A 15,005-nucleotide genomic window follows, 5' to 3' on the forward strand; every position below is an offset into this window, starting at 1 on the left:
ACGGAAAACCTAAATCAGGATGGCCGGAAGCGGGATTGAACCGTCGTCCTCCCGAATGCGAGTCCAGTGTCTAACCACCTAGAGCGAAGTGCTCGATCTATATCCTTGCTAGAATAGCCATTCTTCACGAAAGTTGACAGTAGATGTTCAATCTCACAGGTTCACAAAGTCTGTACGCCCTGTCTACCAAAGTTTTCATTACACCTCTTTTTTGTCTAGGGTGGTGGTTTGAATCTTTGTGTAGATAACGATCAGTATGTGTGGGCTTTCTATACACCTTATGGCCCAACGTTCCGTCCCGTCAGCTTTAACTCCGTGGATGTCTCCCGCAGTCGGAGATGAAACGTCAGGACAGAGTTTTATACTTCGACCACGGCCTATCAGCTCGGAAGTTTTAAGTGAAGACAATACCGGCCGTGAAAGCTTACATTGTATGATCGTAACCTAAGGACATCACACACATCCATGCCCGAGGCAGGATTCGAACCTGAGACCGCAGCGTTAGCGCTGTTCGAGACTGAAGCGCCTAGAACCGCTCAGCCACACCGGCCGGCTGCATCGTTTTACTTGCTCAGGATCAGGCATCTTGTCTGTTTGGCTAAAATTGTGGACGTCGTGCTGAGGAGGTTTCTGCATTGGGCAGTTGCTTATTTAACTGTTATTTGCTGGGTGCGCTGTAGCCTCCTACTATAAGATGTGTGGGACGGCGGGTTAATTTTAAATAAGAGCCTGAAAACTAATTTTGCGGTTAGCCAGGAAGCGATGCAGGACAAGTCCACATTCCTCTTATGCTCAATGAAATTAATGTTTCTACACTCTGTTTAGTCATTGGTATCAGGAACTATGATTATAGATAAAAGTTTTGACTTCTGTCTGATTAGTATATGCAGTAAAAGTTCACACGCACAAACACAGTAACATTCCTCATAATAATAATAATGACCCTATCATAGAAGCGCTATGAACAGTTCAGAGGTGACCTCTACGGTAAATTGCTCGCCTTAAAAGTGGAAAATAATCTCGCCACTTGCCCCGCAGACTGGTCAACATTACTGGCGGCACGTAAACAGTTATTTGCGTGAAATCTGAGCGAGCCAGGACGGTGTACAGTCCTCGCGAGTTCACTTCCTATTTGTATCGAAAATACGCATTTGGTAGCAGCCTGGCTGTGACGTCATTGATAGCTGGGTGCGAAGCGTGTCTGTTGTTGCCTCGCAGGCCTTACTTATATACGGGCGCAGCGGACGGCCGAAGGGGACACCTGCCTTCATCCGCTCTATCCTCGGGCAGCGGCATCTAAATGGCCGCTTTCACGGACAAGTATTGTTTTCGTTGGCAGGAGAGCCAACACCGTGTTACTAGAGGAGGCCGAAAGGCACGCGTTTTAGCTCACGCAGGCTGGCGTGAGGTCTGGAACAGGACAAGGAAATTAGAATTTAGAAAAACGGACGTAGCTGGTGGAATACTTAACTTTAATCCGTTAATGACGAACGTCGGTCTTGACGGTACATGGATCAATATCAATAGTAACTGATAATGGAGACTTCCTAGGTCGTAGCAAATGACGTAGCTGAAGGCTATGTTAAACTATCGTCTCGGCAAATGAGAGCGTATTTTGTCAGTGAACCATCGCTAGCAAAGTCGGTTGTACAACTGGGGCGAGTGCTAGGAAGTCTCTCTAGACCTGCCGTGTGGCGGCGCTCGGCCTGCAATCACTACTGATAGTGGCGACACGCGGGTCCGACGTATACTAACGGACCGCGGCCGATTTAAAGGCTACCACCTAGCAAGTGTGGTGTCTGGCGGTGACACCACAAGTATTATTTAATAACTCGGTCATGAATCAATTTAATATATTCATAATGTTTATATCAATGGAGTTAAGTTGCCTTTAATTACAGAAAAAGTTTTAGATCGACTGCCGGCGATAATTTTTAGAATGGAACCTATGGCAGAACGTGACCTCTTAACTACAACTTTAAGAGCCTCGTATTGATTGGTATCTACGCCAAAGTCTTGAAACTTGTTACACCTTTATTACTTAATTGATGTAATCACGTGCTCTATCTAGAATTAATATACACTGAAGAGCCAAAGAAACTAGCATAGCCATCCATATTCAAATACAGAGATATGTAAACAGGCAGAATACGGCGCTGCGGTCGGAAACTCTTATATAAGACAACAAGTGTCTGCCGTAATTTACCATCCTCCACCCCATCCTCTGTTATGCCAGTCCCACCAGGATATCTGCCCCCCGCCCCCCAAATTCTATAAGTCCCTCCAGATCCTCGAGCACCATGCACTCCGCCTCGCCTTCTGTATACACCTCCCGTCCCCCACGCGCATCCACTGCGACCTGATTCCTTTCCCCCATCTGCTCCTATTCCTCGAACATATCAGCATACTTTACACCTCCTACCGCCTTGATCCCCCTCACCCCCTGGTTGCTCCTCTCCAACCCCCGCCCCCTGCCACGCTTTCACCGTTGTGTCCCCCCTATCCTCCATCTCTACACCCTTCATCTCCTTTCCCAAGTGGCTTCCATCAACTCCCCCTCCCGGATGATGCCCTCTCTCCCTTCATTTATCCCTCCTATCAACTCTGATCCTCACCCCCCCCTCCTTTCCTCCGTCCTTTCCCTGGGCTCCCTCTTCCCCTCTTCCATCCCGTGTTTCTCCCTGCCTAACCTCTCCCTACCTTCCTTCTCCCCCCCCCCCGAGTCCTTTTGTCTTCCCGTCCTCTGCCTTCCCCCCTGTCGCATCTACCCAGCAACCCCCACCCCTCTTATGGGTCCTCATCCTCCATTGGCTCCTTTCCCCCTCCCCCCTTCGCTTTTCCTCACCTTCCCCCCTTTTTTATTTTCCCATCATCTGACCAGTTTCCCCCAATCTGCTCTCGGCTGTGGTATGTCATATTTTAGTGCAGTGTTCCAGTGACTGTTCAGTGTTGTTTTGTCTTTTCCCGTGTTGCGAACAGAAACTGTGCTGTCCCTGGGTGTGAATTTTATGTCTTTTGCGAACAGAAACCATACTGTCGCCGTGTTTTTTAATTGTCTGTCTATTATTTTACCTGTCTGCTTCATACGTATGTTATTAGCATCATCAACCCTTTGTTCTCTAAGTTCCACGATGTTTTCGCTATGTTACCCTTTGTCTCTGATTTTGTCACCTGTTTTTTTAATTATATATTATCTTCTCCTTTTTTAAAACAAAGTCTTTAGTCTGAAGAGCGGCATACTAAGCTGCTGCCAGCCCGCCCCTTTGGGGGGAATCGAAATTCAATAAAGAAAAAAAATGCCGTAATTGTTAGATCGGCTACTGCTGCTACAGTGGCAGGTTATCAAGATTAAAGTGAGTTTGAACGTGGTCGACGCATGAGTAATGGAACACAGCATCTACAAGGTAGCGATGAGGGTTTTTGCGTACGATCATTTCACGATTGTACTGCGTTTATCAGGAATCCGGGAAAGCATCAAATCTCTGACATCGCTGCGGCCGGAAAAAGATCCTGGAAGAACGGGACCAACAACGACTGAAGACAATCTTTCAACGTGACAGAAGTGCAACCCTTCACAAATTGCTGCAGATTTCAATGCTTGGCCATCAAAAGGTGTCAGCGTGCGAACCATTCAACGAAAATTAATTGATATGGGCTTTCGGAGCCGTAGGCCCACTCGTGCACGCTTGATGACTGCATGACACAAAGCTTTACGCCTCGCCTGCGACCGTCGACATCGACGTTGGACTGTTTATGGCTGGAAACATGTTGCATGGTCGGACGAGACTCGTTTCAACGGGTAAGAGGAGACAACCTCATGAATCCAGGGACCATGCAAGTCAGCAGAGGAATGTTCAAGCTGGTGGAGGCTCTATAATGGTGTGGCGCGTGTGCAGTTGGAGTGATGTGGGACCTCTGATACACCTTGATACGACTCCGACAGGTGACAAGCACGTAAGCAGCCTATCTGATTACCTGCATCCATTCATGTCCACTGTGCATTCCGACGGACTTGGGCAATGCCAGCAGGAGAATGCGACACCCCACACATCCAGAATTGCTACAGAGTGGCTCCAGAAAACTCTTATGAACTTAAACATTTCCGCTGGCCAACAAACTCCCAAGACATGAACGTTATTGAGCATATCTGGAATGCCTTGCAACGTGCTGTTCAGAAGAGATCTCCACCTGCTCGTAGTCTTACGGATTTATGGACAACCGTGCAGGATTCACGCTTCATTTCCCTCCAGCACTACATCGGACATTAATCGAGTCGTGCTGCGACACATCTGCGTGCTCACGGGGGCCCTACACAATATTAAGCAGATGTACCAGTTTCTTTGGCTCTTCAGAAGCTACCAGTACCTAGCCCTCCATATTCTTCGTGATGTTGGACCCAAAGATGATCCATCAACCCCAGTGTTTATCCACTGTACCAATCAAAAATTCAGGCTGTCAGACGGCTGTTATCACAGCACAGGCTGAAGCTCTACTAGTCTGAAAATACCGTATTTGTCCACTCATTACGACATACTCGTTTTCATGCGTCCTCAGCAGTTTGCCAACATCATTCGGCACTGGACTGTCGACGTCGTCAGGTCCACATGAACTTCAGCGCTCCAGTGTCGAGACAGAACAACTTTCTGCTACAGACGGACAGATAAGATGGGGAAAGCCTGATGCTCTGCAGTACTAGCTCGTAACTGTGGGTGATTCTTTCCACGCAAGCAACATAGCTTAAGCGGCATACTCGTATAAGCATGGCAGACCTGTGTGGTTCAGATTTATCATTCTGTTTTGTTCAAACTCACTTGTGTCATAATACCGCGTCCTTTAACCTCAGCAGTACTTCTCATGTTTTCACCTCCACTCATTCTGAAGGCGTAGTGTCTCAGTACCGCAGCTAAACCTTATGAGTAATTATTATACTCCTGTCAGAAACATAGATAAAACACAATTTATGCAATTTTTGACTAATCTACACAGTTCATATAATCTTTGACCAAAATTTGGCCACTTTCAGGGCATTTTTCATCGCCTGGTGAAGGTCATCTTATGGCCAGACACAGCTGACACTGAAGCATATGTTAAACACTGTTATTCCCCGCAGTCACATTGGATTTTGTTTTCTTCAGTCTACCCCATTTTACCAGGTTAACCCTTGTGTTGTGTACATAGTTCTGCGTAGTCAGCACGTACACAACTTTCCCACTAGAGCGCGCTCCGCTAAGCACAACAGCGCAGGCGCAGCGCTCGTCCGTCTCTGCATTACGAGACGGCGCTGCCTTAGAGACGGACCAAATTCTGCTTCTGCCAATCCGTGTATTAATATGTAACACAGCCAATGAGATTGCTGCTAACGTAGAACCTTTTCTCCTCGTGGGTCACACTCGCACAGTGATACCTGAATGCGCAAGGCATTATAACGAGTGTACAGACCTCTGATTAGTCAGTCTGCATTTGTCTGCACCAGTCTGTACCAGTCTGCATTAGTCTGTACCAGTCTATAGTCAAGTTTCAGTCTGCACCTAAGAAGATTATCATAATCCAGCACATAGCCATGAAGATAAATGTATAACACTTTGTCAAGTATCAGAGATATGTGAGAATAAGATTAACGTACCAAGACCAAAGGAACTTCAGATTGTCAATTATAAATAGCATCCAGAATCAAGTGACGTAATGTTTATGCTTGTTATTATTTTAATAAATATGTGTGAAAAGTCATTAAGTTCTGTTTAAAGTTGCTCACCGTCAATCTGCTTCTCTAAGCGTGCAAGTGGCATTTCTATCATCTGACCTAACAGCAGAAAATAAACACGCCACGATAAGACCACGAGACTTATTGCTGACACTCGCCTACTTCGTTAGAGCGACAAGTCAAATAATCTGATGGTGTGTGTACCGAAGGTCTTACAGTACGCACACCACACTTTGATTTGTCCATTCCTGATCTTGACCTATTCAAGGACTTCCAGACTGGCCAATTATCATCATGACCTGGGAGTACAGATTCTGAAAATATTTTCCAACCAGGAGAGTGGGATATCTCAGCCCTCCACAGTTGCAGCATGTCTTCTTCATTGGTGGTTGTTAGTTCTTCTGAAGTTCTAAGGAAACTTTTCCTTGGCATGCCCATGCATGTGATTCGTTTTTTCCTGCCCCGTTTCGTTCTTTCTGTCATTTCGACTATTTCTCTTCGAACAGGAGGTGGTGCAGTTCCTCCAAGTAACCTGTTTTAATTCGATATGTGTTGTTTAGGGCAATATCCACCTGTTTCGTATGTGTTGACTTATACAAAACAGGACAGGCATACTCTGCAGAGGACTACACTGTGATCCGGCCAGTAGGTTGTTCCTGGTAGAGACTTTTAATTCATGCAGTCTTTTTTGAACGTTGGAGATGTGTCAAGTGTTATTCTTCGGGATTTTGGAGAGTCACAGTGTTCAAATTTAATCCCCGTCCATTCTATCTTTGACTTATGGGTGCTTTCCCAATTTCTCAGATGGAAAGCACACACTTGTGTCTTTGATCAGATTGGTTTAAGTTGGTTTATTCCGTAGTATTTTGACTTATCTTCAAGAGCACTCTTTATAAATGACTGTGGGGTGTTGTGGAGGGCGAAAAAAGGCAGAACCATTTGTAAGCATACTGTTTATTCCTCTAGTAATGCTCTTAGTGGAGCACTCTGCTTGAGGACCACACTTTACAGAGAAATCGCCATTAAAAGTCTCACATGGCCTCGCACTATGACAGGCTACTTGAAAGCTTAGGATATAAGACAGAAGGCATGTTTGATCAGGAATGAAGCACCGATATACCTCTATCGTATCTGGACCAAATTTCAGAGACTACATCATTCCCAGCACTAGCTTAAGGGCAGGTTTACTATCTTTTGGTTCAAAAAATCGACTTTTTTAAATTGAATTTTTGAATCCACCCCTGAAACAGTTTTTCCGGAACGGAAATATTTGTTATTCGTGGTTGAACAAAAAAACGCACCTGCCTGAAATCAGCCTTTTTCGCGCACCATTTTTTTTCTTTCGGAGGAAGAGTTATTGTTCCTATGCTTGGGATGAAACACGCAAGATTCAAATGAAAGTTTGAACGAGTGTGTTTGGAAGTTATCCCCCAAGCATTTTCATTCTGGTGCAAAGATTGTGGAGATTGCAACTTTCCTTGCAGTGAGCGGCTTCAACGAATGGTATTCAGAAATTCTGAAAACCATGACAACGATGGACGTCACCCTGGGACTCTATTCGACGCAGTTCGCCAAGCATTCGGACGACCACCGTATTCAACCGGCCGAGAACCGCTTGTCACCGGCCGTACGAGCGGCTCTGGAGCACCTCATGATGCCGGCCAAGATCGAGCAGAACGCCCTCTGTGAGGAAGAGGAAGGACTAGTTTATGGACGCAGAATAACAGATTAAACGTAAGTTGCATAATATTGCATTTATATGTAGTCAAAACTTCAAACGCGTTTTTCTCGAAATGACTTTTTTTATCGCGCGGTACGGTAACTTCAAATCGACTGAACCGATTGGCGTGATTATTTGTTTCCGACGAAGCTAACTAAATTGTCTAGGAGTTGTACCACTTTTATTGCGATCCATCAACCACAAATATTTTTACTTGGCCAACGAAATCGAAAAATGGATGAAAAAAAAAAAACCTTATTTTTTTCAAATTACTGCCTTTTTTTCCTCTGGTCCAAATAACTTAAGCGAGGTACAACTGCTAAGGAATCTTATATGCTTGGGTAACGTCAACTCAATTTTGATTTCAGACGAGCCGGCAGACCTGTGACATAGAGCGCGTGGAGGTCCACATCGAAATTTGGTTTCGTTCCGACGGCATTTCCGCCTTTGCTCTTCGAAATTTCCGGTCGAAAAAATTCCAGTTTGTAGAGGAAATATCAATACAGATTTTTACCAAATTTCACATTGATATCTTTAACACATCCCGAGAAAAAAATTCTTAAGGAACATACTTTTTTAGAGCCAAAGATAGTAAACCTCCCGTTAACGCTACGCGATTCAATGCGACCGTAGAAACACCTGATGCAAGGTACGAGTCTTGTGTTGAGGTTGAGGCGGTACGCACTTGGAGACCTCTAGCGGCGAGCAGCAGAGACGGCAGCACGGACAGCAGCAGCAGGGCCCCGTGATTGGCTGGAAGGCGGCTGGACGCAGCTTGAGGGTCAGCTCCTCCTCACCGCCGCCGTACGCCACCAGCAAGCAGAAGAATTTGTACAGGCACACCACGAAGGTGCCCTGCAGCACCACCTCCACCAGGAAGTCGGCACGTGGCACCAGCAGCGACAGGAAGACGATCACTGCACCCACCTACGGCATCATCACACGTCTTGTTCAATGACTGGACAGCAGGCATCATGGACACTATGTGCATCGCCTTCTCCAGGAAGTTCACAGGCGACAGCAATACTGACTGGAATATGGTCGGGACTCCTGCCATCGGCTCCAGGCGCCAAATTTGGAGATTGTACATTATCAGGAGCCTCACTTCCACACTCGCATTCGGGAGGACGACGGTTCAATCACGTCTCCGGCCATCCTGATTTAGGTTTTCCGTGATTTCCCTAAATCGTTTCAGGCAAATGCCGGGATGGTTCCTTTGAAAGGGCACGGCCGGTTTCCTTCCCAATCCTTCCCTAACCCGAGCTTGCGCTCCGTCTCTAATGACCTCGTTGTCGACGGGACGTTAAACACTAACCACCACCACCACCTCACTTCCACCAACAAGTTAGCTTGTGACTTTACCAACATGAGAACTGTTCCTTGGCAGCACCTCTGCAAACCATCCTTGGTATTCTCCACCCAGAAAACATCGTAGAGCATTTTCAGCAGAATACCATCCTCCAAGAAGTTGGCATGAAGCCTCAGCACTGATAGGAACACAAACACCACACCTCTCTCTGGCCTAACAATCCACATTTGGTGACTTGACAGCAGAAACTTGCAAGTAACCAAAACTATTACATCTCACTAAGATGCTGGCAATTGGCATAAGTGCTGAGGGGAGCTTGCTCTGCAGTCCTACCTGTGCTTCCAAATACCATGTTTGGTAATTGAACAGTTGACAACATGGACATTACCAGCAGCATCATGTCTGATACGCCCGGGTAAATCTGCAGGACAGGACAGATAGAATAAATTGTGGAAAGGGACCAAAATAAGGGGATGTCAGTTACACTCAAACATACAACATTACAAGAGCCCAAAATATTTTTTTAATCACACAACTTTAATCTTTGGGACTTAATTACTGGCTGAAAGCCACTTTAATTTAAAAATGGCCAAAGGCCAATAACTTAAAACGCAAGCATAATCAGAAATTTAAAAGGCAAGCCTTATCTTAAAACAGTTCTTTAGTTAGGCTCAAGTAAACAAGCTAAATTCAAATCGGCTGAAGGCCGAAGACTTAAAAATTCAAAAATTTTCTAAAATTCCAAAGGGCTTACATGAAACAGTACTTTAAACTAGGCTGAAGGCCTTAAGAGTAAAACAACTCTAATTTAAAACAAAAATCGGCTAGAAGCCATACAAGTACAAACAACAAGAACAAATTTTTAAAAAAGGCAGTACACACAAGGGCACCCAGATGTTCGAGGGTCGGCCTGTAATTCAAACACTAATGCTCGCTTAGGTGAGACAGGCAGTCGGGCCAACCGTTCATGATCTAACAACAACCCAACTGACCGACAGTCAGCGGAACCACCGACAAAGTAACTTCCACTTCACTTGTCCAGGGTACAACAGGGAGTTCAACGCAACAACGTAGAAGATATTGGCGCCCACAACCAATCATACACAGAGCTGGACAGCAAAAACACAATGAGGAAACTATACTGCCTGAAATTTACGTCAATGGCCAGGGCAGGTAACCAGAACAAAAAAATGTGTGTGAAATCTTATGGGACTTAACTGCTAAGGTCATCAGTCCCTAAGCTTACACACTACTTAAGCTAAATTATCCTAAGGACAAAGACACACACCCATGCCCGAGGGAGGACTCAAACCTCCGCCGGGACCAGCCGCACAGTCCATGACTGCAGCGCCTCAGACCGCTCGGCTAATCCCGTGCAGCAACCGGAACATTAACGGCCACAGGGCAGAAGATTCCACTGGTGCACTTCAATTCAAATAACCAAATACAGTGAAACTCCACCAGAGGGTGGCTAGAATTTTCCAATTTGAAAACCACGTTGTTGCTCTCAGGAATACCCCAACAGCCGACAGCGAACTCCAAACGACGCAATGTGAACAGTCTTGACTTGCTGGTAGAGTAAATCAAAACTCAGCTTTCATGTCCAGGGTCGGTTAGCCACGGACCTGGTAGCAATGGGAACAGCGCCACACACTCTGACACAACGTAGAGACCGCCAGTGGGCCCGGCCATACTATGCCCCACCGAGAATTCCTCACTGCTCCACACCAACCGACCGACTCCTCAGAGCCAGTATGCCAACAACATTTAAACTAACTTGTCAATCAAAATCACGCAGTTTCACGAACACTTGCACGAAGAATCAGACAATGCCAACTGCAGTTACTGTACAATAACAGGGACGAATCATGAGTCGGCACACACATCCAACCCATAAGCGATCGCCAGCCAAATACACGTCGTCCGGCAACACGACCGACCAACGACCAACCAAAGTCGTCGCCACTCCAACCATGTGTGTCGGCAACCGTCGGGCGAGTCATGCGGGCCAGACCTCACTGCTGCTGCGCCCTGACTGAACTTGTGCCACGTGCCAACTCAAACACTGACAGGTCCGAACTAACTGGTGGCATGTTCCAACTGGCTTCGACACACGACAAATGGGAAGTCTAGCAGTCCCACAAAGATAATGCAGTAGAGCTTATATCGATAAGTGCTGCTGCTGCCACTCACGGGCAGGCAAAGAAGCAACTCAGTGACACAAGTAATTGAAACTAACATAACGAGATGGCAGTACGGCAGAAACAGGATGTTAAATAAGAGATGGCAAGAACACGAGGACGCACGGCTCAACGTCCTCCAAGAAGTTGACAGACACAACCAGCAAACAATCAGTACTCCTATACCCTTGGACCCAAGCACCACGTTTGCTGAATGGACAGTAAACATCGTGGTCATTACAGCTAGCACTACCAGGAAGTCGCTGCAAAGCACCACCACTGACATTACTGTACACAACACTCTGATCTCCATCTCCACACATGTTCTTTGACTAGACAGAACACATCACTGACTTTACCCACAAACCGGGCTGATTATCAATTTGACCTGTAGCACCAACACCAACAAGAAGATGATCACCAAATCCACCTGTAGCATTAAGCACCTTGCTTGACAGCCATTTGGACAGTACACTCACTGAACATTGCATGCGTCACTGTGCCCACCTAGGAGGTCTGTTGTTACAACACAGGTACCATAACTCTTATTTGGAATAACACCAATAGAAAACGTACGAAAGCTTATAATATATCTCTCATTATAGCTCTCAAGTCCTGCAAGTGGTGAATCACCTCCTCGTAGTAAAGCGATAGTCATCCAAGAATTACCACTCACAACCTCTGTAGTTGTACAAGAGAAATTAACTTTACATCCTACAAAAGTAATTGGTCCTCCAAGTAGTTGCAGTTGTCCAGTAGGTTTAGGTTTCATATCAAAAGTATCAACATTCTTGTACACTGGAAATCTCATTCTCCTTCTGTATCTTCTCCTCCGGTAAGGCATGGCTGTCTGTAGCGTGCTGTTGCCTCGTGAACAGTCAGAGCTGCAGTGGCCTCAGTAGCCAGCTGCTGACGGAACTCGCTACTGATAAGAGCCGAGGCAGCCAATCAGCGCCCGACCGGATGGGCGTTGCCCGTACTTCCGGACCCTTTTACAGCGGATCACGCTCTGTTAGAACTAGAGCGCGATCCTGCGCGGCCCAGCGGCAGCCAGGCGAGGCTCGTTCAAGGTCACCCGCCTTGCATAGTAACATGGCGGTAACTCAAGACAGCCATGCAAGATGGAACCTGTCAGGCGACAGTACCAAATCCATGTATTGCTTAATCTTTACCTTTTGGTCATGCACATGGACATCCAACCGGATGAGGACATAATAAACAATGCTGCACAAAAATATTACCAAAGATACGATCCGAAATTATACCACTTAATTCTTAGGCCACCTGTTATAATTGCTGTAACACAAAGAAGGGTAGACAAGTATGAAATATTGTTTGTTGTCCGTGTACAGTGTACTAGGAGTCGAGCTGATTTTTGGTGCACAAGATGCGAAATTTAAATATGAAGAGTTGCCACCTTTGACAGTAATAACGGAGGATGATGGTTTACATCTCAGTCAAATCATCCAGGCCGCGCGGGATTAGCCGCGCGGTCTCAGGGGCTGCAGTCATGGACTGTGCGGCTGATCACGGCTGAGGTTCGAGTCCTCCCTCGGGCATGGGTGTGTGAGTTCGTCCTTAGGATAATTTAGGTTAAGTAGTGTGTAAGCTTAGGGACTGTTGACCTTAGCAGTTAAGTCCCATAAGATTTCACACAAAAAAACAGTCATCCAGATTTAGGTTTTCCACTGTTTCCCAAGTATTCTCCATACAAATCCCGGGATGGTTCCTTTGAAAATGCGAAAGCCGATTTCCTTCCCCATTCTTTCATAATCCGAGCTTGTGCTCAGTCCCTAATGATCGCGGTGTCGACAGGATTTTAAACTCTTACATATTTCTTCTTTCCTTGCAGCAGTAACGGATCTCACTTAGTTTTGGGTAGACTCAAACTGAGTCTCTACAACTGATACAAATAAGTTGTCCTGCGCTGCTTCATTTCAGTGCCAGAGTTCATCAATCATAAGTGGCTTGTGAGTCCTGGCACGCCAGTCTCTTGGTGGCGCATTGGCACCGTTGTCAGAGTTTATTGACATAAGATATCAAGTATTTATTGTAAGAGGTGACATGGCTACTAAATTTTATTAATGTAAGAAGTGTCTTGGACACTATCAAAAGAAAGGAAATGTGATTAAGTAATATTGTTCAACACCAAATACAGACACAGTGCTGGGAAGAAACAATGAGTGAGACCAAAAAGTATGGCAAACTTAGCTGTTACTACATGCATAAGAGAAAGAAGTGAGGAACGGTCACGCCCAATGCCCTAGGAAAGCAGACCCATACGTAATAGCAGCCAAAGCAAGGAAGGGCTAGCCCAGGTGGGGCGTTTCCAGACTGTTCGACAAGCTTCGAGTAACTTCTGGAAAGATTTCGACGATTAAACAGACTTTCAGTAACAGCTGGGGAAAACAACACAGCTAGAGAAACTCCCCCAAGACCCTGAAAAACCGCTTTATAAATGGCCAGTCGGAGTCAGTCACAGCAGTAACGGTAAGAGTCACTGTTATCAGGGAGGTACCGAGTCACTTGGATTCAACACTATGGAGCTACGGTGCGATGGTTCTGCAGACAGTAAACGTAGGCACAGAAATAAACATACCTGGAGTAGAGAAACAACTGAAAGATTTCAAAACAAATAATAAAATCACCAGGTCCGGATGAAATCCCAGTTCGATTTTACAAAGAGTACTCCAGGCAGTGGCTCCTTTCGTTGCTTGCATTTTTCGTGAATCTCTCGTGCAGCACAAAGTTCCAAGCGACTGAAAAAAAGCGCTGGTGACTCCAGTACATAAGAAAGGAAAAAGAACGGATCCGCAAAATTACAGACCAATATCGCTAACCTCTGTTTGGTGAGGAATCCTTGAACATATTCTCAGTTGGAACGCAATACAACTTCTTGAGACTAAGAAGCTTATCTTTACGAATCAGCATGGTTCTAGAAAGCATCGCTCGTGCGAAACTCAGCTTACTCTTTTCTCACATGATGTGGATGAAGGATGAAGGGCAACAGGGAGATTCCAAATATCTACATTGCCGGAAAGCATTTGACACGGTGCCCCATTGCAGACTGTTAACGAAGGTACGAGCAAATGGAATAAGGCCAGAATGAGATTTTCACTCTGCAGCGGAGTGTGCGCTGATATGAAACTTCCTGGCAGATTAAAACTGTGTGACGGACCGAGACTCGAACTCGGGACCTATGCCTTTCGCGGGCAAGTGCTCTACCAACTGAGATAACCAAGCACGACTCACGCCCGGTACTCACAGCTTTACTTCTGCCTGTATCTCGTCTCCTACCTTCCAAACTTTACAGAAGCTCTCCTGCGATCCCTGCAGAACTTGCACTCCTTAAAGAAAGGATATTGCGGAGACATGGCTTAGGCACAGCCTGTGGGATGTTTACAGAATGAGATTTTCACTCTGCAGCGGAGTGTACGCTGATATGAAACTTCCTGGCAGATTAAAACTGTGTGCGCCGACCGAGACTCAAACTCGGGACCTTTGCGTTTCGTGGGCAAGTGCTCTACCATCTGAGCTACCGAAGCACGACTCACGCCCGGCCCCCACAGCTTTACTTCTGCCAGTATCTCGTCTCCTACCTTCCAAACTTTACAGAAGCTCTCCTGCGATCCCTGCAGAACTTGCACTCCTTAAAGAAAGGATATTGCGGAGACATGGCTTAGGCACAGCCTGTGGGATGTTTACAGAATGAGATTTTCACTCTGCAGCGGAGTGTACGCTGATATGAAACTTCCTGGCAGATTAAAACTGTGTGCGCCGACCGAGACTCAAACTCGGGATCTTTGCGTTTCGTGGGCAAGTGCTCTACCATCTGAGCTACCGAAGCACGACTCACGCCCGGCCCCCACAGCTTTACTTCTGCCAGTATCTCGTCTCCTACCTTCCAAACTTTACAGAAGCTCTCCTGCGATCCCTGCAGAACTAGCACTCCTGAGAGAAAGGATATTGCGGAGACATGGCCTAGCCACAGCCTGGGGGATGTTTCCAAATTGAGATTTTCACTCTGCAGCGAAGTGTGCACTGATATGAAACTTGCCCGCGAAAGGCAAAGGTCCCGAGTTCGAGTCGCGGTCC

The 15,005-nt window shown here is 46.2% G+C and overlaps 1 protein-coding gene across 1 annotated transcript in view; it reads right to left on the reverse strand.

Moving 5' to 3' along the window:
• LOC126210101 (organic solute transporter alpha-like protein) overlaps positions 1-15,005 on the reverse strand; it is a 168,084-nt gene that overhangs the window by 37,295 nt on the left and 115,784 nt on the right. The window contains exon 4 of the mRNA XM_049939236.1: positions 8,107-8,348. Within this exon, the coding sequence (XP_049795193.1) occupies positions 8,107-8,348 (242 nt within the window). The remainder of the gene's footprint in view (positions 1-8,106; positions 8,349-15,005) is intronic.

Source organism: Schistocerca nitens, chromosome 10 (genome assembly GCF_023898315.1).
Source record: "Schistocerca nitens isolate TAMUIC-IGC-003100 chromosome 10, iqSchNite1.1, whole genome shotgun sequence".
NCBI classification, from domain to species: Eukaryota; Metazoa; Arthropoda; class Insecta; order Orthoptera; family Acrididae; genus Schistocerca; species Schistocerca nitens.